Here is a 27,926-nt window from a genome sequence, read left to right on the forward strand (position 1 = left end):
TTGGGGTTTTTTAATTAACATTGATTTCATCCTTAGGCTACTGCTAACTGTACAATTACTATACAGGGAATGGCTCATTCACTGCAAGGAAATGTGTGCAACTAACAGTAATGAAAGAGAAAAGTATTTTTTGAAATTGAATTAGCTAGCTAAAACTCTCCTTGTGTCCAACTTAAAATAATCTGTGAAGCCAGAGACTGAACAAAATGCTGTCCTTGATAAGATGTAGTCCTCCCCACCCTTTCCTCCCTGTAATTTCCTTTCATTCTTCCCACTTTTCAGATTTGGGCAGTAGTTTCAGATAGGTTGGTCAGCAGGATAGTTGGTGAGTAGTTGGCTAGGGGTTAAAGCAGTAGCCTGTCCTGTGTGGTGATGATGAGGTCTGCAGCCATTGTTCTGAGCAGTGTTGGGCAAGCTGGTGAATGTTTGTTTCAACTCCTTTTGTGTAAGTCTTGGGTAACATGTCCCTGCCTCGTCAGATTGTTGTGAGGATGTATTTATATATCTTTGATGGCTTCTGATGTTAGAGCAATGCAAGGTATAACAGCTCTCTCATGCAATTACCTGAAAATAATATATTATGTCTGTACCTATGAAAGCTAAAAATGGGAGATTAAACCACAGCAGTTAATTTGATAGGTTTGTTTGCACTTCAGTCAAATAGCAGTGCTCCCTCTCAGTCTCTAGGCTTTTGTCTGGTGGTGCTGGTAGACTACCAGGGTAGTCACACACCTAACCGGTGGTTTTCTGTTCGTGTGTTTATTTTTTTTTTTCTGTTGTGTTTGTGTTGCTCTAACTCCCTAATAAATGTCAAGTTATACTGGCTTTGGAAAATACACTTCATGTAAAAATGATAGTTATTTTTCTAGTGTAATGATAACCACTGTAGTCCATTGGGCAGCTTTTAATTATCTCTATAGCAACTAAATTCAGTAAAAACTGAAAATAACTGATTCATGCATTTCTGTGCCAAGGGATACGTGTGGGCAATGTACTATTTGTTTGAAATGTCACACTCAGCTGATGCATTCAAATGATGCATACTCTGCTGGCACTGCCTTCCCTTGCTTCTCTTAAGAAATGAGGAAATGGGATCTAGTTTTTCATTTGCAGTACTATTGGTTAAGAGAAATGGACTCTTAAATGTCATCATTAGTGTTCCTCTACTTTTTGCTCCAGAATATTCAAACAAAACCAGGAAGACCTGGTAGCAAGTAATTTGCTATTTGCTTCATTCCTCTCAGTACGTGGAAAGTGGCATTTTAGTTATGTCAGTGCAAATGCTTTGTTTTAGTTCAGCTTGAACCTGGTTTTAACTGAACTTTTTTGGTTTGTTTCACTTTAAAAGAAGTGGTTCTTGCAAGTGAGGATCATACATCTTAAATGTCATTACTCTGTATCTCTAGTTCTTCTGTCTACTTTGTGTTTTGGCTCAGCGGTTGCATGTGTCCCTGATAAATTTTAGGAGTACTAGCTAGAAACAATATCTAGAATATGTGTTCTCTTCCTCCCACTCGGTGTTGCCCCGGTCTCTGGCAACCGCGTTCCTGCCATTACTCATTCCACCTAGGAGGGTTTGGAGCTGGAAGCCTGCAAAATGTGAGGGATTGCCTCGGAGGAGGCTCCTCTGAAATGGCTCGGATGCTTCTTGCTTTTCACATGCATATTTTAGGTTTGATTTTTTCGGAGGTGCTGAGTGCCTGCATTTCCTGCGGACCCGCAGCCAGCCTTTCTTCTTTCAAGATCGCACCTCTTTTCAAAGCCTCTATTCCTTCGCTTTTTAAACTAGTTTTCAAAGCTGGCCCGAGGGCATGAAAACTCGAGGATTATGTTATAGACTCCTGTGGTGGGGGTAATGGTGGGAGAGTTAGCACCTCTGGATGAGTGCCCTGTAGAGTTGCTGTTTGTACTGAGCCTCTCAAAGAATGGCTTTGCAGTTAAATCCGTGCTTTAAATTCAGCGCCAAAACAGTATTTTGGAAGATTTGTTGTATAAGGTATTCATGTGGGATGTGTAGTAAGTGCCTGGCAATCCTGTGCGTGGAGGTGTTTATTTCATGGTTTTAAAATGTGACTCTTAAATTTTTTTTCTTTCTCCCTGGACTTCAGGAACGTCTTGTTTCACACTTCGGTCTCCTTACCTGTGTGTGTTTTGCAGGAATCCCTTGGAGCTTGCCCCAGGAATGGACAGCTCCCTCCGTTTCTGGAGGAGAGTAGTGGCAGCTGAAGAAGCCTTCGAGGCGAGTGGACAGGTGTGCTGATAGCTCTGGGAAGAGCCCGGGGAGGGGGCGATCCCGCCGGCCTTCAGCCATGCCTTTCGGGCTGAAACTGCGGCGGACCCGGCGCTACAACGTGCTGAGCAAGAACTGCTTCGTGACCAGGATCCGTCTGCTGGACAGCAACGTGATCGAGTGCACCCTGTCCGTGGAGAGCACGGGGCAGGAGTGCCTGGAAGCTGTCGCTCAGAGGCTGGAATTACGCGAGGTAAGGGCAGCTGGGGAAGGACCATCTGTCACTGGATGATTGGACACGTTTTTAGCTCAGGCAGTCTGTGCGTTTGAGTCATGTTGTTCTCAGGGCTGGCCAGATATGATCAGCAGCTGGAGCTTGGACTAACATACTCTGATTGCATGAAACGGCGCTCGGGGCTTTGGGCTGTTGCTCATCCGTCCTAGCTTTGTGAGTTCTTTGTAACACCAAGTTTCTTTTCTTAGAAAGCCGAGTGTTTCTTTTTGAGCTGGAATGCCAAAGGACAAGTTACAGTAACTTTTTTCTGAATGTAGCCCTGGTTTCACTGCGTTGATGGCTGAATTATGCAAATGTAAAGGAGACTGCCGGCTTTTAAACATCTGCCTTTATGTAAATACTCTTGTTACTATAAAACTGAAGAGAGCAACAGTAACACTAATAGTTGTGTTTTACTAGTGGGGTTTTTCTTCCTTTTGGTTTTGTTTAATATTTCACATCTAAAATCCTAAAAGACTTCTTTTACATTCCCAATGGTTCTGGAAATGTTGAAGAAACCAGTCTTGAATAAAGACTGAAATCCTTCATTTTCTACTTCTTGCTGTGTTGAAGTGTTTGGTATTTAAGTGTTGAATCCTTTATAGAAATAGCTCTCCAATGTGCATGGCACAAGTGAACTTACTGACTTTTCTTACCTTCTGTGGGCTCCCTGTGTGTATCCTACATCTAGACTTCTGCAAATCATAAGTGGAAAACCATTGCCTGGAAGTTGCTGTGTTATCATCTGTCTGTCCTGGCTGGTACTTTCTGTAAGCACAGCTGGAGAAATTAAAAATCTTGCAGTGTTTTATTCAGTTTGCCCATGGTAGTGGGGGCAGTGGGAAGGTAGCGTACAAATAACTACTATATCTGAAAACTAAACAAAAATTTGTTTGTTTGGTTGGATTTTATTTTGTTGTTGTTGTTGCTGTTTTTAATAATGATAAAGAATGGGAGAAGAATGGGAGAACTCTGTGTGTGTGTCCAGAATAGGCTGGAAAATATGCAGACAGGAACAGGGCAGAGGGAATATTGCATAGTGTTTTTCATACTTGGGTGATTTGTTTGTTTGGTTTTAAATATGAATTTTAGTAGAATCATCTCCCCCTCCCCTCTTTACTTACAGAGATGAAGATTTATCAATGCATCATGTTTCCATTTTTTTTTCTTTCTGTTAGTGATGCCCTAGGGTGTCCTTAGGGAAGAACCAAATTCTCTCTTTCCTTCCAATGCAGAAAGCATTGAAATGAATGAAGTGATTCTTCTCATGTTCCTTGTGAGCTTATCTAGTTCGTGCAGCAGAAGTTTGGGGCCTCCTGATTCTCTCTGGAGGTCCACCTGCATTTGCAAACAATAGCTCTGTCAGCAGGTCAGTGTTCTTTTCCACAAAGCATTTTGTGATCTCAGAACGTGTTTTGTTCCACTTTGGAACAAAGCCTGAAGTTCCAAAATCTTCCAGAGAAATGAAATTAAACAGTAGAGTAGCAAAGGAAGCTGTTTAGGTCCGTGTTCAGTTTTATGGGGGTTTTCTATTGCTTTGGTTTTTTTAATTTTCAAAATTATTTCTGTCATGCAAAAAGAAATATGTCAGCACAAAAAGTTTGTGTTTCAAGATAAAAAAATATTTTAACAACATAGAAGAGAATGCTTTGATGTTGTTGGAACTCATTCCCCTTCTTTCATCACCCTCCCTGCTTTTTTTTCTAAACAAGGTTTTGGCAACGTTGAACTGGTTTTGTAAAGTTCAGATTTCAACAGTGCAGCATTTTTTGACAGAACTGGGTGTTTTGGGTTTTTTTTTTTAAGGAGAGAATTACCTACCTCTTTCAACTCTGAGAGGGTCTCCCTGTATCTTCTTTTGCTCCTTGGATGAGGAATAATTGGAGCTGGCAAGCTTGGAGGTGCCTGGTGCTGTTCTTTGTTTCAGACCCCAAATTCAGTTCTTATTCTGCCCTGTAGTCTTCTTGCCACTATTTGTAAGGATGATGAGGTAATTTGATGACTGTCCCCTTTCCTCTCTAGGTTTACCATAGTTTTTGAACTCACTGTCCACCCAAATTCTACAGAAGGGTCAAAAATATTTTCACAAAGCTCAAATTTCTACAAGATTTGTGCAACTGGATAACTGAGTAGAGAAGCCTGTTAAGTATACCTGAGGCAAAAATCCTTGCAAGAATTCATATCACAGAGAGAGTTTTAAAATTCCCTGAATGCAGCAAAACCTGCAGCTGGCATATGCCTTTTCTTGGAAATCCTGATTTGCAAGCTGTGATGCACAAGTAAGGATAAGCCAACCTTCATTAAGTCCCGTGCTAGCAAAACAGTGCTAAAATCCTGTTTGTCTCCTCCTTGCAGTCTCAGGTAATACCTCAGTTTGGTTTTATGTTCAAATAGATCCTAGGTGTACCACAGCTTTTACCTTCAAGTTAGGAATGCATCCATGTCTCACTCAATCCAGTTTCTTAGAAATGAACAAAAAACTGTCCAAACCCTTCCTGTTGAAAAGCAAAACTCTTTGAGATTATGCCTTGTTGCGAGGGACTGTCGATCATACCACACATGACTGAAAAGAAGTATCTGGTGGATTATGCATATTTCTATTTGATCTCTGGGGAATGCAACTCCCTGCCTGACTGACTCAGGGTTCAGGAATAGGTCAGCAGAAAGTGGAGCCATGTAACTACTGTAAAATCTGGTTTTATCCTTTTCAGCAAAGCTCTTGACAAAGCATCAGGTCTTCTACTTGAACAGTTACCAGTTCCAATAAAATGAGCTCTTATTCCAGCATTATGTAAAAGGTAAAGACAAGAAGAGGGGAGGAAGGGAGAGGAAAGACAAGGTCCAAAATGTCATTTTATAATCTTGTATGTATGTGCACAGTTTATGGAAAGGATTTTTCCCCAATATAATGGCATTTTTCCATTCCACTTCCAGACTAAGTGAACCTACTTGAAATAGCAGAGTAATCTGTACAAATCTGTTGGAAGTCTTCATGTTTCCTTATCCTTTTGTTCTTTTTAATTCACTTTCTAAAATGTTAAAATGTTTAAAGGTGGTATGCTCTGATGTATTGTAGGTGGGGGAGAGGGCAAGAAGGTTCTTTCCAACCAAAATTATTCTTGTGAACCAAATTTCACAATGGTATGTCCATCACTGTCATCCTATAAGCCCCCAATCAAAGCAGGAGGTTGGTGAGCTGAGCACCACAGGCAAGTGCTGTCCATTGTGCAGAGCTGGCCTTTTGCTGCTATTCTGACCTTTACTTTAGTGGCCCAGAAGGTGCTCCTTTCTTTTAGGGCACAACTGAAACCTGGGGTTTTGCAGCCAGGTTGCCTCCAAACCTGGCTTGGTTTGACTCATCTTGCCAGCAGAGCTGAGATGGGGTTCAGGCAGTGCTTGGACAAAAGACCTTCTATGAATAAATGGCTGCTGTAAATGGCACCTTCCCCTCTGTTCAAGTGCCCTGGAGTAGCAGCCTTAATGTTTTTTGCCTGGAGAAGCTGGAACTCCATCTCTTTCTCAAGGATAAATATTTAGTTGGCCAACTAACCAGATGCTTTAACAAAACTGAGCTGGGCTCAATGAATCTTTTAGAATGACATTTGCTGGTTTAGAGATTTTCTGTCATCTTCTGAGGATGACCATTCTACTTGTTTGGCCCAACATAAAGGCAGGAGTAGTTCTGGACTTAGGAGGATAGCTAAGGCCAAGTCCAAAACAAATTAAGTTGCCTTCTGGACTAGCAGCTATTTATTTATTTATTAATGTCACCTATTTTAAGACTTCCCAGTGCAGTTTTTGTATGTCTGGTGTTGTGACTCACTGTATTTTGAGAATCACCTTTTCATTCTGGCACCCAAGTGCTCTGGTTCTTGTTTGCTGCTTTAGCAGAGGACTGCAGCTCCTGGAGGAGTGTGAACCAATTTCCTTGTACCACATATGAAGTCATGTGTGGTAGGTGAGACAAATTTTAAAACCTCGAGGGCAATATGTGTTACTTCAGAGCCTGACATCTGTAGGTATAGATATTGATTCCATGGAAATCCAAGTGCAGATGGACAAACAGACCAGCTTTTGGAGTCAACCTAGTTTTTAATCAGCTGCTTATAGATAGAAGATCCCATTTTTTTATAACCTCAGCTAATTTTTGGGGTGCTTTGTGGACTGGACAGCATGGCATGACTCACCTTCTGGAGAGCCAAATGCCTTCTTGTAGCATGCTGAACTTGGTGGTCCAGCCATTTCCAGTCCCACATTCTTCTGTTCATTTTTGGGGATCACTGATACTCGTAGGGGGGAGGGTCTCTTCAGGAGAGCACAGTAGTGGCTACAGAAGTCCTCCACTGCAGGTTCTTAAAAAACACATGACATTTTCAAGAAGTGAAGTTGCTGGCAACAGGGACCTGATTTTCAAATAACTGTGTGTATTGTCTCTCCAAAGTGCATGAATTTGAGACATGAGCTCTGCTCTGCTATCAGTTCCTGTGCTTCAGCTGCAGTAGCTTGATCCTCTCCCGGCTGCTTTCCAGGAAAACAGTTGTCTTTCTAGTTGTGCAAAATGCATGCTGCCCTGTTTGCTCCACAGTACCTGCTGTAATCTAGAAGCTTCAACAACACCGTGTTTCATTTGCTTCTTGTTCCTTGGGATTGCTTCTAGATTTGGTACTTGAAGAGCCTTTCTACTGTAGCAAATCTAAACTTGTGCTGTTTCCCAGCCCCCACTCAAAGGGGAGGGACTGTGCTCATTCAAGCTGTTTAATTGCAATCCCTGAATTCTTTGAATAACTCTTCTAGGCTTCAGAGTCCAAATCTTCTTCTTTGGTAGATGTTTTACAAGTACTTCACACTTCAAATTGGGGGTTCTGGGTGTTGTGAATGTTTACTTTTTCAAGTAATATGGAAGATCTGTTTTTGCATCTCTGCACTGTTTCTTGCTAAGGATGAGCTGCCCTGCAGTGATTTTCAAGTGTGTTAAAGGGTTCCCCTTTAGAGGTGGTAAAATCACTGCTTTTTTCTGCCTTCACATTAATTCCTTTTCTTTGCTGCCTCCACTGTCCCTCCCACCTTCATTTTAATCTAATTACTACCATGCTGAACTCATCAGAAAGAACTTTTTATCCACTGATGACTACAAAGGGATAGTAGAAATATATCAGGGAACATTTGTGAGGTTAGTTTTGTTTGAAGTTTATCCTGTGGGAGATGCTGACTTCTTGATTTATTTGTGCCCTAGATAGATTAATTGATTGACTGATTTATTGAAGATACCTTTAATTTCTAGGAGGAAATACTACAAAAGAACAAGTTTGCTTCACTGTACCAGACTGAGCAGTGCTCAAGCTGTTTCAGGCTTAAATGAGGAATCAAGTTGAATTAGCTATCACCTTAGTTAAATGCTAGTCTGGATGTTGTCCAAAGTTGAAAATATGTATGTAATGAGACCCTAAAGTAAGTACACCTGTGCTCCCATTCAGAGTCTTGCATGTTTGTCTCTTGCATGCCTTCAGCTATAAGGTAGTTGAAGCAGTGCTTCCCTACTGGTTTATTGCCATTTGTAAACATTTAAAATTTTTGGTATTGTATTACTTGTCCTTGTGTTGTGTGCTAAGTCATGGTGTGTGCAATGGTTTTTATAGAAACATCCATACCAACATGAAACAGTCTGTTCATGGTGGATTTTGCAAAGTTTAACATCTGCAATTTGTCTGCTACAATGTTTTTCACTTTTTCTTCAGATCTGCAGCCATAGTACTTGCTGTTTAAGTGCTTTTCAATAAAATCCTTCTTGATGGATTGGCTATTCCTTCAGCAGCTTTATTGCCACTTCGTAGCTCTAGTTCTGAGTGCTGTCTGTGTTAATTCCTCTTCACCAGCAGCAGTCCCGTGTGCCTCATACACTAGCTGCTACAGCCATTGAGATTTGCACTGGGCAGGAAACAGCTGAGGTTTCCAGCCTGGTATTTCTGTAGAGCCTAGAGCAAACAACTTGTGTGATGTGCATGTTCTAACTGTATACTTGTCCATCATAAAACCTTGTGAGTGTGTTAAAAAAAGAGAAGAGTGAACAATTCTGTGTTGGGTAAATGGCTCTGTGTTGGGTAAATGGTTCTAGATATATTTTGATATATGCATGTGGGTTTGCATTCTTTTTTTTTTTTTCCTAGTTGGAGGAGTCCTTGTCCTTTGTGTGCAGTGGGCCTGATTCAAAGCCTCATGAAGCCTTTGCACTTTAATTCAGGCTTAGTGTTTGCTGTCTGTTCACAAAGCACAGGTGTCCCTTAAGAAAACACTCAGGCACTTTCTGTAAATCATTTATGTCACCTATGCCACAATGTCATGTAGAGCTCTTCAATATGCATTTGGGAGAGATGGTAGAAGGCAGATAGTGCACTGTGAAGTATATTGCAATATTAATTTGTCATCGTCTTCAAAATGTCCCACAAAAATGGGCAGTAAAAAAGAAATTACTTTGACTTTGCTTATGGAAAAATGTACACAATGCCATCTGTTCTTATTTGCATTTGTGACATTGTGTGAGTGATCTAGCTGGCAAAGGTAAACTGACACTCATGTGTTTCTCTATCTAGACTCACTACTTCGGCCTTTGGTTTCTCAGCAAGAACCAGCAAGACCGCTGGGTTGAACTGGAAAAGCCTCTGAAGAAGCAGCTGGACAAATTTGCCAATGAGCCTTTGCTTTTCTTTGGGGTGATGTTCTATGTGCCCAGTGTTTCCCGACTGCAGCAGGAGGTGACAAGGTATGTGCTTCCCTCTGTTCACAGTATTGGGATAGAGCTGGGAGAGAATGGGACTGTGACAGAGCATCTGAGAGAAACAGTTGCTCTGTTTCTGGCATTCAGTATTTGCTCAGGTATCATCTAGTTATTTCCTTTCCTGATGATTGCCCAAATGGGAAAAATTTGGAGAAGTCACCATTTGATTATGTCTGCTTGGGAAGAAGAAAAAAAAAGCTGTCTCACTGGATGATTGTGCATGACCAACTGCAGGGGAAAAAATGGGAGTTATAGTTATATGACTAAAAATCTGACATAAATTTTAAAAAGGACCATGGTGACTATGGATTTTCTTCTGTAACTTTCTACTGGTGAAAAGGAAGCCACAAAGGAACTCTATATAGAGTTTTAGTTTATTATTCTTAAGCCTACGTGTGCTTTGGTGAAAGTGAACTTTGGCTTTTTTTTTTCCAGGTTTTGCTCATCCCACTCTTGATTTTCCCTTATGCTTCACAAAAAGATTAAAACTGTTAAGAGGGCATTAGTCCTTTAATTATGATCAGGGCGTACCTTTGCAAACAACTTCAGTGGGAATTACTCTTTTATTCAGAGCTCTGTGCTGCAGTTGTAACAATACAACTGTTTTGAGGGGCTATTTTTGTAAACCACATCACTGGGTGGTTTTTGCACATCTGTGCTGCATTGAAATTTAATAATACAAAAAAGAGAGTGAGGAGAAAAAAGCCCACCTCACCTAAAAAGGGGTGGAATTGTTTTCTTTTTAACCAAAATTATTTCATTTATCTAGTCTGAGCAAAGTTGTATCAGCACAACTAAAGGTAAAGCCTGGAATAAGTGGATGAAGGCTTCAGGGTGGCAGAGGCCTTGCCACTGAAAAAACCCTGCTGTTGCTGAAACCCTGGAATTCACCACATGGTCATAATAGCTAGGAAAAGATATATAAATAGTGAAAAAAGAATGGCCTTAACTCTAGAAGGCATCCAAGACATGAAGCAATTTTTTATATTGCAGATTGCATATTTTAAAGGATCTTTATTTGACACTGAACTGGGAAGTTGGTATTGTTAGGATGTGAAAAAGTTGTATCTTGAAATGGCAGCTGTCAAGCCATCCTTTGACAACTGTTTGTGCTGAATTCTTGCCAAAGAGTGGGATAAAAGCATCATAAAACTTCAATTTCTCTGAGAACAGACCAAACACTGATGCTTGTCTGTATCTGTGTGTTCCTTCTTTGTAGGCACTGGGAGAGGGAAGCCTCAGTATCTTTTCCTTCAGAATTATTTTAACGTGCAGACGGAATGTCTGAAATGTTGTGTTGCTCAATTTGTCAGCCCAATCCTGGCCTGATTGTGTGCAAGGAAGCATTGTGGCTGCTTGGATGCTATTATCTCTTCAAGCTGCAGCCTGCAGTGCTGATTGCTCATTCATAGCTCACCTGCAGAGGTATATTTGCTCATTCTGCTCAGGCTGGTAATAACAAAGCATTTCAGTGACAATTGAACTTCACAGCACTCTCAATTGGAGTGGCTGCTGCTGAATTGTTTTTCTTTCTGAAGTGATTGATAGCATAAGCTGTAGAGTCTTATAAGTGCCTTTTATGTTTCTTTAAAAGTGTGTAGCAGTTTACTAGAGGATTTCAGATATAGAATAGCCTGTTTGTTTGTTTGTTTCATGGAGTGGAATTGCTGCACTGTAGATGGTATGATGGCAGCAAACCTTCAGCAATAGGTAGATTCATGTTTGAGGCAATGGTGGGGACATGGAGGATTCTTCCTGGCAGAGAAAGGCTTAGTTTAAAACCTGATTAGATGCACAGATGGATGTGGGCTTATAGGGGTTTTTTTTGGCTCTTGGTAAATTAATTCAACATTTGCTTTTATTTTGTTGGTGTCTGCTTCTAGGATTAGACTTGATCATGATATGATTACATGTGATGTTGAGGTAGGCACTGGACTCGCCCACTCAGTGCCTGTGTATTTGATTTATATTTAGGTACAAATGACAAATCTGTCTGAAATGCAGAACTTGTGATGAGACACTTCATCCCCTTCTGAGAGGCTGCAGAACCACCATAAACAAACCCAACCCCAAAACACAACCGCCACCAAAGGCCAAAGGTGCAGAGGTGGTGACAATGCAGCCAGCAGTGGACCTGTCACCTTTGTAACCTTCTCCAAGTGGAAACAACTCCAGCCCTGAGATTGCCTGGCTGTGTTTGGAGCTGAAGGTGAAACCCATCTCTTAACAGCAAGCTTTTAGTTAATTGTAGACTCCAGGGTTTCCAAGGTTGATTAATATTCTCTGAAGATGATGAAGTCTTCTGAGAATGCTTCAGCAAACACTGACATAATGCACAAGTATTCAAACACTAGGGAGTTGGTTTCCTGAGCTGGTTTACTCTGCCTCTGATCTGTAGGATTATAGACTTGATAGCTGGTTTTGAGAAATTTGTCGCCAAATTGAATATTCCTTCCTGTTTCCAGTGGCTGCAACCTCCTGTGTCTCACATACTGTCATTGCAAAAAGGGAAAATGATGCAAGTCTTTTAGGCTCTGTTGGTTGAGAGGAGCATTACTTAGGGTGTTGGTCACTGACTCTGAGGTAGTGTTCCTTAATAATTTTACTTGAAAGATCATCTGAAAGATCTTTCTTTCAAAAATATGTGAACAATTCAAAGCAATATGTGAACCATTTTGTGTTTGGCTGTTGTTTGATGGTTGGGATGAACAGGAAGAATCCTGGTACCAATACTACAGTATTTATAAAATTATAACTCCTTTACATCTTATCATAACTGCCAGAAGTAGGAAATGCTGATTATGCCTCCAGGCCTGTGGATTTTAACTGCTTGCAGGTGTTGGTAGTGGTCAGGAGCTCTTCATGGTTTCTCTGGTATTGAAAAGCCAAGTGTGGAGGCAGAAGTAAGGGTGAGTAACACTGCTCCAAGAACTGTGTCCCGGTGCTGGACAGACTTGATGGAAACCTGTCCTCATGTGCCATGCTGGGAGAGGAGTGGAACAGCAGTGTTGTGAGAAGTCAATGCTGTCCCTCACAGGGAGTCACAGTGTGGGAAGGGCAGGTGATTTACTGAAGTCAAATGCAAGCAGCAGTTACAGAATGGTTGAGGTTGGAAGGTATCTCTGTCTGGAGATAGGAGATTGTCTGCTCAGAGCAAGGTCAACTAGATGAGATTGCTCTAGGACCATGGAATATATTAATGGAAGGAGAGATTCCACACTTACTCTGGGAAATCTTTTCAGTCACCCTTGCAATAAAGAAGGGGGTTTATGGTTAGAAGGCATGCCATATGTTTCAGTTTGTGCCCAAATGACCCCATAATTTCAAATTGTGTATTGATGCTGAGTGGGTGAGTGGGCTACCTGGGCTGGCCGTGTAACTGGTTATTTAGGACCTGTAGAGCTGCAGGCACCTGCCATATAAACACAAGTACTGCAACGTCTTCATGTGGGATGGATGCCTGTAGTTAATTTGTAAGAGGTATTTCTGATAATATGAGAGACTCTGGTAAAGAAAATGAAAAGACAAGACTGCCAGAGCAGTTTATTTAGTTTTTAAGGTCTTAGAAGCCAACCTCTGAGACCTGCAAGAAAAGATTAAGTGAAGAGTACTCTGGGGAGCACATTAATTGTTTTAGTAGGTCACATCTGACTCTGGCTTGCAGTTCTTTCCTTCTTTGATACAAGACTGATGCCTGAAGATGAAAATGTTAGTGGTGTAGAGGTTTTTTCTCTTTGGATGAAGTTAATTACTGGGACAGGGTAAGAAGCACCTGCAGGACATTTTCAGCCTTGTTCAATTTGTGGTTTTGAATGCAAATGCTGGGGCTACTCGGGGCTGTCATGTTTCCTGACCTGTGATGGATGCTTCCCAAGGATGTCCCAGGGAAACATACAGAAAGCAGACACCAGTTGTAGAGTACCTGTTTTTTGTTTCTGGTAGTGGCCATTACATAAATATTGCTATGCCTTGCTTTCAGTGCATTGTACTCTTGGCATTAAGCCTTCTTCTAGGAAAGCTCTTTCCTACCTTCTAGACCTCTTTTTCTCTACCCTTTCTACTCTGTTTCTTTTCTCTTGAGTTGAGGCTCCCATCTGTTTATATGCCCTGTTCTTAATCCTGTCTCTTCCAACATCTCAGTGATTTCAGCATCTCCCTGCCCACTGGTCATGGCTTTCTACTGGTCCCCAGTCCCACAGATGTTTTCCATTTTTACAGATTAACTAAAACTCCATGATAATTCCTTAAGTTGTCAGTAGGAGTTTTCACCATGTTATTATTTCTACAATTTGAAAATTTCTAGAAGAATTTGTGATAAATAGAATAAAAAAAACAAAACAAACAACAACAAAAAACCCTCTTCAGACTCAATGGCAGTTATAGCAGGAGTAATTTGGGTGGGAGTATGGGGATTGGCACATTAGCAAAAAGCATTTTTCATGGAAGGCTACTTAGACAACCTCTTTTTAGTCATCCAGCTGTTCTCAGTGAGCAGCCATCACAGATGGAGATGCTGTGTGTGCTTTTGGCATATTTAAAGCACCTGGGATCTGCATACTGTCTGATATAAAGCAGTCTTTGTGATGCCCTGTAGAGAAGATATTTGCATAGATTAGACATATAAATCTGCCTTTTATTTTCTGCTAATTCCTCAGAGAGGAGGCATCCTTTCAAGCATTTATTTAAAAAAAAAGTCTTTGTATAGTGTCTAAAGTAAACAAGCTTTCTTTCACTGTGCTCTTGTTCCAAAAACAGAGAACCCACACACTCTTGTGGCTTTCTGAAAATGTGGGTGCGATGCTGCTTTCTGCACAATTATCAGACAATCCAGGGCCTTTTTCTTTTCTCCCCTTCCCACAGTTCTAAGGGAAAACTGAAGTCACATTTTACTTCCCACAGTATCTCTTTCTTAGCATGTGATACTGCTGTGCCTCCTCTGAAGGAATAAAGGTGTGCTTTGCTCTGGTTTGCTTTTTTCTTTCCTGGAAGAAGTTTTCAGTATCTTACTAGGTGCTCTGTACTCAGTAGTATCCAGTGGCTTTTGTGCTATTGCAGAGTGGGACACAATTCTGGGAAGTGAGAGCAGTTCCCAGTACAGGTGCCCCATGGAGCTGGGCCCCTGTGGAGCTCTGCATGGTAGGTCTGGCATGCACAGCTCTGCAGGGAGGGACATGTTCCAGCACCTGCAGTGTGCTGCACTGGGCTTCTGCCCCGAGTTCAGCTGTCAGCTCTGCATTTCCCCAGAAGAACATGCTGTACAGCTTTCCTGTGAAAGGAAACAGTGTTTGGAATGGGATGGCTGCACCTGTGAAGTGTGGGAATGAATGTGTTTGCAGGTGGAAAATTAGAGCCCGTGGCTCCCAGGCTTCTTTTTTGGATGGTCTGGGAAAATTCAGCCTCAAACTTACCCTCTTTTAACTAAGTGAAAATTTATTTTCCCCGATATTTTGCTGCCATACCCTTTTCTTCACCATTTCTTGTAGCTATTGTTTTGTCTTTTAAGGAAATATTTCTTCTTCACTGTTCCCAGCCTTTCCATTTCTTTGTTTTTCTACGAGTGTTAGGTGAAGACATTTTAAACAGAAGTTCTTTTAAAGCATAAAGAGGTACAGACTCCTAGGACTATATGAATTTTTAAATTATGTGAGTATAAAGTAGAGGGGGAAAATTAGTGTTGGAGTGCTTCATATTTACAGGGACGAATGTTTTCGCAAATCTGTTTTAACAATATTGGAGTTTTTGCCTTCCCTCAAAAAAGTCCTTGTTGGATGTCTTGCCTACTTGAGCTTATCTTTGCTTTTAGTCTGCTGTGCTTTTCTTTTTTTTTTTTTTGAAAAAGCTAAAGTTTCACATCCTCCTGTGTAGCTAGCTTTTAAGACAAGTCCAGTCAGCTACAGATTTCTACCAGTCACTGCAGTCTTTTCTGCTAGTTACTGCTCCTTACACAGTGCTTTTAATTTCTGTGTTAAGGCTGGATATCACATATCGTCCTGTGCCAGCCTGGTTTTGTGGCAAGCTCAGTGAAGTGGAACTCTTTTGGCTGTTAAGGACGTAACATTTACATGTGACAAGTACATGAGGCTGCTTTGCTTTTCATGGTTGGTCACACCTGCAGCTTGTGGCTGCAGAAGTCTCTGTGTGTACTTTTGAGCTCATGGTCGTTGGTTTGGCTTCATTGTCCAAAATAATTATTTTGAATATCACACTGTGCTGGAAAAAACAGCACAATGTGTACAATCAGATTTGTTCCAGACATCCTGGACTGTGCTTGCTTGAAGCGAGGACTGTGACTGATTGTGTGGCCGTGCTTGTTGCTACACCACAGATAGACCTACAGGATTTTTTTTAATGCCAGTGGACCTCAAAAATGCACTGGCATTTAACAAATTTTCGATGAAAGTACAGAAAAATAGCATGCAGGATGGGAGGAGAAGAGAGATGCATGGTTTGGATTGCATGGGTGGATTGGTAAATGAGAGAGAACTGAGTGATACATGGCAAATGGGAAGGTAGAATGATAAAAAAAAGTCCAGAGTTTGGTCTCTTACTCCTGAAGATTTAAGTCAGAATTTAACCCTTCAGTGCTACTGGTATGAAACAGAGTGGAAAAAAGTTTAGTTTTCAGGCAGCAGAAGTCTCACTGCTTTGTCTTGCTTTGTCTCCTCCTAGGAGCCTTTGTCAGTTCGTGTTTATGGTGTACTTACCAGCACATGTTTTAGGAGCATGCCTGCTGTCTTGGAAAGATCTTATCTGAAGGCAGGCTATGTAGTTTCCAGAAATATGATTGCACTCATTGCCTGCTTTTCTGGGAAGTGTCATGGCTACAGTGCTTGTGCTGATGAGCTCTGCTCACACCACACAGGAAAGGCCCTGACACACAGCCCTCCCTCTTGGCACCAGAAACAGCCCTGTGGCTTGCCCAGCTGGAAGAATGATGCACCTCCTCTTCACTGTGGTGTTGTCTCCAACATAAATAGGATATAATGGTCAGAAGAGTCCTGTGTTTTTAGCTATTTTCAGTTATAAAGTTTGTCAGTTCCCTTTGTTTCTTAGCTTGAGCTACCCTTGTGTAGCATAAGCCAGTGTAGCTTTCTAGAATATTTCCAACTTTATAATTATATATGTATTTTATATATATATATATATATATGTGTATATGTATATATTGTATTTCTATTTTATAGAAAGCTTTGGATCAATGGACTGCAATGTTAAATGATTTGCATGAATTAAACAGTTGCTGCTATACACGGAAGCTGTATCAAATGAACAGAAAAGGACAGGGTAAGAATGTGTAAGAATGGCAGACCTTAGAAATGGAAGATAATTTAATCCCATGAATCTTGTCAAAGCTTGTGTTCTCAGCTAAATGATTTGGGGAGTCAAATTACTGGGTAAGTTTTTACAGAGGAATGGTGTGAAACAACAGTGAAAGGGCATGGGGTGTCAACTGCCCCATATGTGGTGGTACTATTTCTTTCCTGTTTAACTAGAAGAACTAATAGAGGGTGCTGTAGGTATGCGCTGAGTATTGAAACACAGCAAAAGAAGAGATGGGATAAGTACTAATCTAAGTGTTTTATTCATTAGAGTATTTGTGGGATATCATGGTGAGATCTCCCAGAGGAAGCAGTAGGAGCTCTGGAGCTGAAATTTTATAAATTGACGTGAGGCAAATAAATTTTTGCTGGAACAGAATTCCCTTGGTTTTAGATAGCTCTTGACAGCCTGCATGACCATACAAACCCCAGTCCTGTTCAGGGTCCTCAGATTGTTTGTCTTACTGGAACTGCACCCCATCTCCCAAAGCTGGGAGAAAGGCAGGCTCTGGGATCCATTGCTAAGTGGAGCCAGGGAGTCCTGAGTCCTCAGGGATCCCAGCTCTCTTCTGCTGAACAAGATTGTGGGTGGGTTGTGAAGCAACTTGGAAATGTCGGTGGCTTTTTTTTTCTTTTTCTTTTTTTTTCTTTTTTTTTTCTTTTTCTTACTTTTTCTTTCTTGCTTGCTTTTTCTTTTCTTTTCTCTTCCTCCTAGCTGCTGGAATTTGGGCTCATGTTGTCCAGGCAAGGGAGCAGTTCTGGAACTGCATGCAAGCTGGATGAGTCCTAAAAGCCCTGGGTGGCCACCCAGGCTTAGACAGTCCGGGATATTCACATTTTGGTGCTCCTTTGATGGTTTTATTGTTTTGTTTTAATTATTAGACTTTTTTAATATTAGTGGCTACTGCAGCATGAAACGCACACATTAGGCTTGTACTTGCCTTGTTGTAAACACCCTGATACTTAATTAGCTTTCATGTTGTATTTAGAGAACAGCAACAACAAATAATGTGCAATATTTACCTGGGTCTTGTTGTGTTCATATTATTGCAGTGTATGTGTTGTTTCACTTTTCAGTAACATTTTTCAGTTGGTTCTTTTTTGGATTTGTATTTTAGTGGATGTTTAAACTTTGACTTAAAAGTAAGAACTCCTTCAAGGCAGACCTAAGATTCAACATTAATTCCCTGTTTATAAAATATTTGCTGAGGAGGGCAAACCCTTCTCCCAGCTGACTTTCTTCAGTGAATGGGGAGCTTGTTCTCTGTGTGTTGGTTATTGAAAGCTGAGCTCTTTGTGCCAGATATTTTAAGAAACTGTTGACGCTTAGATCTAATCTGTTACATTATACTGTGCTTTTAGACCAGAAAGTGAATGTGTTTTCATGTGTGTGGTTGGGCAGTACATATGTAGCAACTCTGAAAAATAGTGTTGCATAACTATAAATACAGCGTAGGATACTTTCAGCCTGCATTCTTGCTTTACTGTGTTTTGAAGGCAATGGCTGTGGTGGTTAGAAATGTTGCAACAGAAATGTCTTGGCATTGGGCAGATTCACATTTATATCTGATCATAAGGAAATAATACTAATTTTATGCTCTAGGGCTTAGTCATGTGTGCTAACATACTGCTTTCCTGATGGGAGCTGTTTCTACATTCAATTCTGGTAGAACAAATGCTTTTGGAGTAATCTAGACTTTTTTATTGGACCCTTTTAAATGGAAGCAAAGATTACATTCTGGGGTTCTGCTCTTCTTGTGGAGTAGTGATACCTCATTTACAGAAGTTGAGAGAGTTTCCTCTCTGGTGTTAGATAGCCCAGGTTGAACCCTTCCATGCAGTTATGGTAGTGGAGACATTTGCACTTGGGAAAAAGTGCTTTGGATCTCCTTTTCTTGTCCACCTGGGCACGCGTGCTGTTGGAGACACTGGCTGAGCCTGTGTGTTTGATAAGCAATGTGGATGGCTTTTACCATGGCTGACAGCCATAAATGATTCAGATTTTTAAAAAAACAATTCTGCAGCTGCGTACAATGTGGCAATTTTATTGTCCATGCTTTTGATTTTTACTATGTTAAGGTTTTCCCAAACTTTGAAGATCTTGGAATGAGGTAATGATATGAATTTCAGTCTGGGATTTTTTACATGTTCAGAACAGAACTCAGACTAGATTAGTAAAGGGCAAGTGAAGAAGGGCATGCAAGGTATGATTCCAAATATTTTATAGCTCTCAAAAACCAGAAGGAAAAAGAATACCTAGCTTTACCAAAGAAAGAATTATCATTTTTCAGTAATGGTATGGCTTTGAGGGGGTTGATGTGTGGCCTGTGAAACTTCAAAGATGACAGTACATTAATTGTGCATCCATTTCAAAAGTGTATAAGGAACCAGATGAATAGAATATGTGGATATGTGCAGCAGAACAGAAGAGTCACAGAATCTCTCAAGTTGCAAGGGGCCCATAACAATCACTGAGCCCAACTCCCTGCTTCTGGCAGGACTACCTAAAACTAGATCATACGATTTAAAGCATCATTCAGATGCTCCTTGAACACCATCAGGCTGGTACTGTAGTCACTTCCCTGGAGAGCCTGTTCTAGTGACGGACCACCCTACAGGTGAAGAATCTTTTCCTCATATCCACTCTGAACTTGGAATTACAGAAGACTCATAGAATAGTTTGGGTTAGAAGGACCTTTGGAGGTCATGTCTAGTCCAACCCACCTACAATGAGTAGGGACTAGGTAAGGGTGCCCAGAGCTCCATCCAACCTGATCTTCAGTGTTTTCAGGGATGGAGCAGCCATTACCTCTCTGGGCAACCTCTTCACCACTCTCACTGTAAAGAATTTCTTCATTATGTCTAGACTAAATCTACTCTTGTTTAGTTTAAAATCATTGCCCCTTGTCTTATCATAACAGGCCCTGCTTTGTCCCTGTTTTACAATCCAGGGGTAAGTACTTCCCCTAAGACAGCTTCATCCCATTTCCTTGTGTCCTATTCCTGGTCACTAGAGGAAGTGACTTTTTATAATTAGGACACAGCTGCAAACCACTGTGTTAAAAATGTGTCTCGATTATATAGACTGCCAGGATTGAACCTTAATTCCAGAAAGAAGAGCTGAGGGTCCATGAGACTGAACCTAGTACTTGAGACATTTTATAATCCTTAAAGAGAAGGAAATACATTAAGCATTTTGAAACTTGCTTTGAAGGTCAAACCAGCTTCTGTTGCAGGAAAAAAATGTTCTTCTGCCTTCCTGCATGGAAACAAAAACAATTTGAGTGGCCTATATATTTATTTTGTGATATCTGACAAGTGAAATGGTGCTGAGACTAGAAATCTGGGCTTCTGCTTTCATCAGTGAAGACCTTGCTTTGTGTATGGAGCTGTGTTTGGATGAGTCACACTGACTGCTTTTTGTTTCTCAGCCTCTGAGGAAACTGTCCTCACCGCTGCTTAGTGATAAGCACTTGTATTAGGAGGATCACTGTGATAACCTGGAGTTGTCTTCCATTTAAATCCAGCTTTTCTTGCTCCTTGGTTTTCTCCTGTTAGATTTCCCAGTGCCACACAGACACATGGTTGCATATCTGTAGCTGTACTGCTAGCAGTACCCATTCCATGTGTATGTGTGTATTAATGGAAAACCTGTTGAAGGTCTACTTGTCTGATCTGGACGTGTCCCTTTTTCTTGGTTTGTATTTGTAGCCAGTTATCTTAAATAGTGCTGAAAGGAGATTTTTAATCTTGCAGTAATTGGCTCTAGAACCTCATGAAAACTGTGACTTAACCTACTTTCTGGAATGGAGAATTGTGTCCTGCTTTCTTTGAACTGCAGTGTCTTAAGGCGTGACGATGAGTGTAGGATAGTCAGCTTCTCCTTACGCAGCTGGAGGACGTGTTAAAAATGGTATTTAACAACATGGCCTTGCTACATCTACTTACACTTGTAAACTCTACAGGAAACCTTCACCTAGGTATTTATTCTTAAAGACTGTATCAGGCCTAAGACAGGATGCAGAGATACAAAGAGCAGAGAAACAAAGAATGGACTTTGTTTTGTAATAGTTTTATTTCTAAATAGAAATAATATTCTGTAGACTGGAAAATTGAGTCTAATGTTTCCTGATGGAGCATACTGCCATCACCATGATGGACAGGGAGTTCCGTCCACAAACTGGGAGGTTTCTGTAAACTCATTGAAAGTCTCTGCTGCTGGAATGATTCTCAGTAGAATCAGTTATGATAGAATTTGCTCCCTGAAGGTTCTTAGTATATTGTTGTCTCCTTAAACCAGACAGATGCAACTAAAAGCAAATAGAGGGTTTTAGAAAAAAAGATGATAGCTTCAATGTTTTGGTTTAAAGGAGAAAGGATAAAAAAAGTGGAAAAAGGAAAAACACTTGTCATCCCTGGCTGCTTGAGTCATGGAAGTGCCCATCAGCATTTTTGCATCTCCTCAAATGAAGATGAAAAGGATAATTCCTCCTCTAGTTTAGGAATTGAGCTGCTCACTGCCTTTGTCATTTAGACTGTTGCACACTGCTTGGCCGCCCTTTTTCCCCCTCCAGGTGTAGCAGCAATGTGTGTCACTGCAGAGGGAGGTTTCCCACTCATTAGGGAGCACTGTGCACAGGTTGGGTGTTCTGGTGCACCTCACACACTGGCATGTGCTTCAGAATTGTCTGCCAGGGTAGTTTAAGGCACTGGTTTGGAAAGATGGCTGCATTTCCTAGGCTGGGGCTGGTACTTTCCTGTCTGTCTTCCCACAGATGCAGTAACAGGGACTTAGCAGTTTCTTCTCAGGGAAGTGCAGACTGCTAGGGGACGTACTCCTTAAACTCTTTGTGACACGCACCACTCCTGCCTCAGTCATGTTGCTACTCCTGATAAAGCCTTACAGAGTGAGGGTTGCTCTAGACTTCCTGTGTAGTCAGTGAGAAGAAATGGGCATTTCCACAGCGTGATTCAGGATTCCTCTGTTGTGCATCACTTTCTGCAGGTGATTCATTTTCTCTTTCCTACTGTGTGTTTTGAAAGGGAACTGTGGATCATTGGTCTTCTAAATAGAAGTCCCAGAAAGATGTCTGAAATTTTTCGACAGCATCAGGTAGAGGGTCAAGCCACTATTAGCAGCAGCATGAGAGCAAACACATGCCTGGGTTTTGACTGGAATTTCTATCAGCTTTTTAAATTTTCAGAATTCAATAGGCAATGGAAATCTTGGTTATGGTAGCACTGCCAGTCCTTATTAAATTTATTCAATGTTGACATTTGTACTGCAGCCTGGATCAAACTTTTTCCCTTCTCTTGTAGCTGAGACACAGATCATGAAAACTTAGTTCTAAACTTACCTTTTTCAGTGATCTGAATAATTTTAATTTTTTTGCCTTGCTGGCAGGGTATAGCACTAAAGGCTCTGCAATTGGATGTCAGTACAACCCTCAAGTCTTCAAATGTGTTTAAAAGAAGCATTTGTGTGGAGGCCCTTATACAGCTGAGAATCTCAACAAGAATTTGGCAGAAATCTCAGTGTCGGAAGATGGCAGATTCCTGTGCAGTGAGATGTTTACTGGTTCACTGTTTTATCTTTGGCAGCTGCTTTTGCACTTGATATCTTCAGCTGTTTTTGAAGCTTTTACAAAGAATAATTATTCATTTCATGAAATGGATCTATTTTACCCACCCAACAGGGCGCTGATTCACATATTTCCCTGGCAACATCCCATCGTTATCAGAGCTGTGTTCACTTTTGCAGGATTGCGTTCGCTGGGATGTTACAACTTCCTGGGCTGTGGTTTGGTTGCATGATTTACTGAGGTGTGGGGTGACTGTTTTCAATTATTCCTTTGGAAACACTAGGATCACTCGGGTGTCTGGGAGGTGGAAGCAACCTGAGTTTTCCTGTTTTCTGCTGGCAGTGATGCTAACGTAGATGTTCCAACAATCTTTTCGCAGGAATATAAGGTGTTGTACTGACGACCTATAGATAGGCAGCAACTTCACTGTGTCACATTTCAAGCAGTGTTTTCTTTTTGCCAAGACAGATTACTGTAAAAGGCAGTAGCCAATGGACTGGACTGGATTTTAACTCCACACCAGGTAAAATTCCACTAAATCAGTAGAGCTTTCTCAGACATTGATTATATGAGTTTGGGATGCTACATAAAGGTTTCATTGAGAAGGTTTTGTAAATGAGCTCTATAAATTCATGAAGAATGTTTCACTGCAGGCTCACCAGAGCCTTTTTTTGTTTTGTTTTGTTAAGTTCAGGCTAAGCACACATTCTTCTGTAAGTCTGAACGTGTTCACTTGCTCTTTGAATAAAGTAACACCTGAATACACTTGCATGCTGCTCTGCACTCACAAAGCAATTATTTTGTGATGTGCTTCTGGATACTTACATAGGCATGCCAGTTGTTCACTGGTATATGTGCTCACTCAGTTCAGCATTTGCATCAGTGCACAGCAGAACACATTACATTTAGCCAGACAAACATAGTGGACTTGAGTAATTCCAGAGTTTAGAGCGGTATGGATGGAGAGTCTTTAAAATATATATTGAAAAATAAAATGGGGCTTATGAGGTATATACATTGTATTTTATTGTTACAACTGACACAATGTGGGGAAGAGAATGGAGCAATGAGAACTCTTCATGTTTGTTTTGCGTCCAAAGAATAGTTATGTCTGTACTTAAGCACCACTTAAAAAAAAAGTTATCTATTTATTTTCAGTATTGCATAGTATGAGCTTGAGTATATACATTTGTTCTAGTTAACTCACCACATTTTTTTAGCATGATATTCTAACCTGCTTGGCCATTAACCTGGCTGGCTACCAGGAGAATTTTCAAAATGTTGACTCATATTGCTTCCATATGTAGCTTAAACCACCTTTTCCCACAGTAGATACAGCTTGAGGGTTAGCTGCCTTGTTTTTCAGGGCAGGGAGAAGCATATTTTGAACTGAGTCAACACATACGAATAAAGGAAGTAAATATGAGCTATTATTAACTTTTTGGGGTCTAATCTCATTTTTGCCAAAATCTAGTTCCAATTCAGGAAAGACCAACACAGATTTCTTGTGCTCCTCTTCCCCAGGAGGTTAAGCACTCTTCAGCCTACATAGCCATGGCTTATCTTTGCACTTTTGCATCTTTGTGAGGATGAATCTTTGCTGCTGCCATTTCAGGATTTTTTTGGATTTATTCCACCTGGAGATCTGGGGGCATGAGTTGCTCGATGTGTGTGGGACCTGCTGTTGTGAGGATGTGACTAACCAAGAGGGCAGTGACACACAGGCTGCATGCCATGGCACCTTAGTGAGCACCTGTATGTAGGTGGGGCCCATGTGTGCTTGTAGCTCCTGTTCTCAACTGGAGCCCATGCTGTGTGTCAGGCACCAAAGGACAGGTGCCTGTCACCTGGGAGAATTGGTTTATTATCCAAAATCCTGCATCAAAGCAGTAGCTGCCTCTGGGACACACAGCTCAGGCTTTGGAGGAAGAGCCCATACAGGGTCCCTGTATGGGAATGGGGAAGATTGTGTTTGGGGGAAGGTGAAGGTGGAGGCAGCAGTTGAGGAAGATATTGTGGGTTTGCACTCAAAAAAACCCCAACCATGTTGTGAAAAGTGATACGTGGCATTGCTGTCATTCACCTACCAGACTCAGTCCTACCTTTTTTTTTTTTTCATTTTTGTGATCAAAAAAGGATGTGAAGCTAAAAAGAAAGAATAGTTTCCTGAGCTGTAACCTTTGGATCTCTGTAGCGAAATGCAAGTGTTCTGCTCAGTTCAGGAGATATGAGCACATAGTTGAGCATGTTTTCAAGCCTGGGCTGAACAATAACACTTTTAGCATGTGTTTAAAACCCAAACCAAATGGATACATGGCTTTTTTCAAAGATGTGGATAACAAACTTTTTGCTCTCAATTTTTTTATTCTAGTGTCTCTATGTAATATTTATACTTGCATTGAATGTTTTGGGTTGGTTTTTTGGTTGTTTTTTTCCAGTTAGAAATGCTAAAATACAGATTTCTTTGCATTATATGATTTTGTTTTGCTTTACTTTTGCAATCCCACTCCAGCTTTTATAAAGATGAATTCTATGGTGGTGTCACCAGGGTTTGCTGGACTCCAGTTGACTCCAATTTGCAGTGACCAAACGTAGCCTTTTCTAAATGAAAAGGCTCAGAAGACAAGAGAATATGGCTTCCCTGGTGGTTTTTTTTTTACTCTAAAAGGCATGTCAAAGTTTTGTGCTGTATAATTCTTTAGGTATTTGGATTAACTCTGATAAAATTATAGGTGGTTGTAAGGGAGTTTATTGTGCTTATAAATTGTAGTGGGGCTCCCTGTAATTTGTTATAATTAATTCAATAGTTCAAGAGCAGAAAATCAAGATCAGGTTGTGGCATGCCTTCCTTTCTTGCAAAAGCATGCCATTACTGGCCTTTTTATTTAAAGTTTCACTTTGTGCTTGTGGGTTTATTTGAACTTGGGGTATGCAAAATGCATAATACGCTCTTAAAAAAAACGTACAAGTACAGAGGATGGACCTTTTGTAGTTGGGGGGGTTCTGTTTAAATGTAGAGAAATTGGTGGATACTGTGGAGCTGCATCTGGTGGCTAAGCCTCTCGTGGAAGGAGTGCGTGTTTTGGAAGGCTTGTGTCATGTCTGCAGGCTGCACAGGGCCTGCTGCATGTCTGTGCTTGTGGCCCATCAGAAATGGCAGGAAAAGAAAACCACAGGCAGAGCACTTCTTCCCTGTGTGCACTCCCTCTCTTGCTGCCAGTGAGAAGGCAGTGTGAGGCTGTTGTGCCCTGGCTCCTTGCTGAGGGCTTTGCTGGCTGTCCCTTGAACTCTGGGCAGCAGAGAGCCACAGCAGTTTGCTATCAGGCTACACTGGAAGGATGTACTGCTTATATGGGACAGGTTACACTGTGTTACCTGTCCTGTGTTACTTTCCTAAACAGTCAATGTCCATTTGTAATATAAACATACTTTTCTTTAAGCTCTCTATTTTTCTGCAGAAATTTGGCGTTATTGACTAATTCATGCCAAAATAAAAACTGCATTGCTCTTAAAATACTTTGCATTTACTTCTGAAATCATGTGCCAGCTGTGTAAAGAGCTGGAGGAGGTGAAGACTTGGAATTTTAATTGTCTTTTGGGGAATGCAAGCCAATTAACAACCTTTCAGTAGTCAGCTGTTGAAATGGAGGTGGTAAACAACAGCTAAGCAATGCACAATTCTCATCATGCTGTCTTCAGCTGTGCAAAGGTTTTCCTGTTCTAGTATCCTTAGCCAGGAGCTGACTGTGGAGCTGGCCCTCAACCTTTGGAAGGCACTGGCCTTTGGTAGGAGCCTCACTGGTCAGCTGTGGTAGCTGGCTTTTCACTGTGTGCCTCAGTGCAGCTCACCATCAAGCCAGGCATCCAGGCTCTGCATCATTTGTCCTTATCTCACAACCTGCACATCATAATAAATGGAAAGTGACCATCACTGTGAAGTTAGTCTGTTGTAGCTAAATCCCCTCTTTTCCCCTTCAATTATAATGTGTTGCTTTTAAAGAGGGAAATTGAGTGATCTGGAAGTAGGTGATAGGAACTGTGTTTTGATCTGTTCTCCTTTTTTTCATTTAAATGTGTGAATATGATGCTATCCCAGCATTGTTCTGTTTCATTAGGAAGGGGAATGACACAAATCTTTCCATGTATTTTTTTGGTTTTAGTGTCAGTCATGTTTTCCATCCAGCTGCTGGAGGAAGCCAGGATGTAGGCAGTTGGATGCTGCTTTTGAAGAGTCATTTCTCAGTTACCTGAAGCTAGCCTTGACCTACCCTCTAAGGTTGCTATGATCAAAGAGCTCTTACCCTGCAAGATGTTATGACTCTGTTTTTACTGTTGGCATTGACAGTTTGAGCTTCTGAAGGAATTTCCTCCTGCATTTGGGACAAAAGCTCTTTCGTCTCCTTTGCTCTCTTTATCTGGCAAGCCTGCTGATCTTCCTGAAGGTCTGTGACAGGGTGTGGTAGACTCATTCTCAACAATACCCTTCCAAAAATATTACCCTTCTATTAGTGGAAACACTGTCATTGCTTTTTATATTCTAACACAAATCCCAGGTAAATGGCTGTTGTCTAGAACTGTGAAACACCAGGCTTTTGCTGGGAGAAGTTGATGAAATTCCAAAGGAGTGAACTAGAGATGGTGTTTATCAACACCATCTAAGTTTTTAAAGTGGCAAAGACGAGGCATTAGCTCTATGTTACTGAAAATGACATCATGGATCTATGTATCTCTCTTTTTAAAGTGTCTTTAGATTAAGATGTGCTGATTGAATCCTTGCCTCCAAAATGTGTTACAGCATGCTCAGGCTCAGAAATCATAGCACCATCTTTGCCAATATACTGATGTTGCATTTGAAAAGACCAGTCTTGTCTGCCTGTCTGCCTTCCTTACCATATAAAATCCAGTCCAAGTTTGCAAGTCAGATTTGTTGCAGAATGATCCACATGAAATAAGCTGCATCCAGTAAGTAGTACTCTGGATTGAGACTTGGGAACAAAACCTTAGATGTCCCAAATCTGCCTTGGATTCCTGCCCAAGTTTACATGAGTAGCTTCACCAACCTCAGATATTCTATGAAATTAGGCTAATGATCATTAATACATTAAAGCATGTTTTTCTCAAAAAAGCTACCAGTAAGAGTTAAGTAGTAATACAATTCTCTTAAATATGTAATAAATAAATAGAAATCACTTCTTGGTCATTATTAGGGAGTTCCTTTTGTTGCCCTGAATAGCCAAGTCATTCACTCTTCTTCCTCAAAGGCTGAGAAAATATATCCTCAAAATAAAAAAATGGGCTTCTATTTCAAATGTGGCATATAGTTATCTATGGAATCCTGTTGCTAAATAGTATAAAAGCCAAAATCATGGCAAGTTTTAGGTGTCAGGTGAACAACAGACACATCCATATCAAAGCTGGTGCTTAAAATAATTTTAGTAAATGATAAAAGACTTCTGTTCTGGAGAAACCGCTTCCCCTGTAGGCACATTATTGCATAAGTGTACATTGCAGCGTCCCTCCTCAGAAATATATTACCATACTAAGATAATCTCAAATGAGCTGACTTGGACTGTTGTGACTCAATGAGACTTTTATTGTGTTCCTAATTTTAGAAGGTTGTATTGTACTCTAATTGCAATTTTTTTTGAAGTTGGAGAAGAGCTGAAGTTCTTGAGCTAAACCACTGGTGGACCAATCTGTTTCTCCATTGAGTCTTAAAGGTTTCTTCTTTTGGAGGTATGAAATGGTA

At 40.9% G+C, this 27,926-nt stretch overlaps 1 protein-coding gene across 1 annotated transcript in view; it reads left to right on the forward strand.

The window, feature by feature from the left end:
* The first annotated feature begins 2,309 nt into the window (after nt 1–2,309).
* PTPN14 (protein tyrosine phosphatase non-receptor type 14) overlaps nt 2,310–27,926 on the forward strand; it is a 65,230-nt gene continuing 39,613 nt past the window's right edge. Inside the window, exons 1-2 of the mRNA XM_066547842.1 lie at nt 2,310–2,483; nt 9,092–9,261. Of these exons, the coding sequence (XP_066403939.1) occupies nt 2,310–2,483; nt 9,092–9,261 (344 nt within the window). The remainder of the gene's footprint in view (nt 2,484–9,091; nt 9,262–27,926) is intronic.

Source organism: Molothrus aeneus, chromosome 3 (genome assembly GCF_037042795.1).
Source record: "Molothrus aeneus isolate 106 chromosome 3, BPBGC_Maene_1.0, whole genome shotgun sequence".
NCBI classification, from domain to species: Eukaryota; Metazoa; Chordata; class Aves; order Passeriformes; family Icteridae; genus Molothrus; species Molothrus aeneus.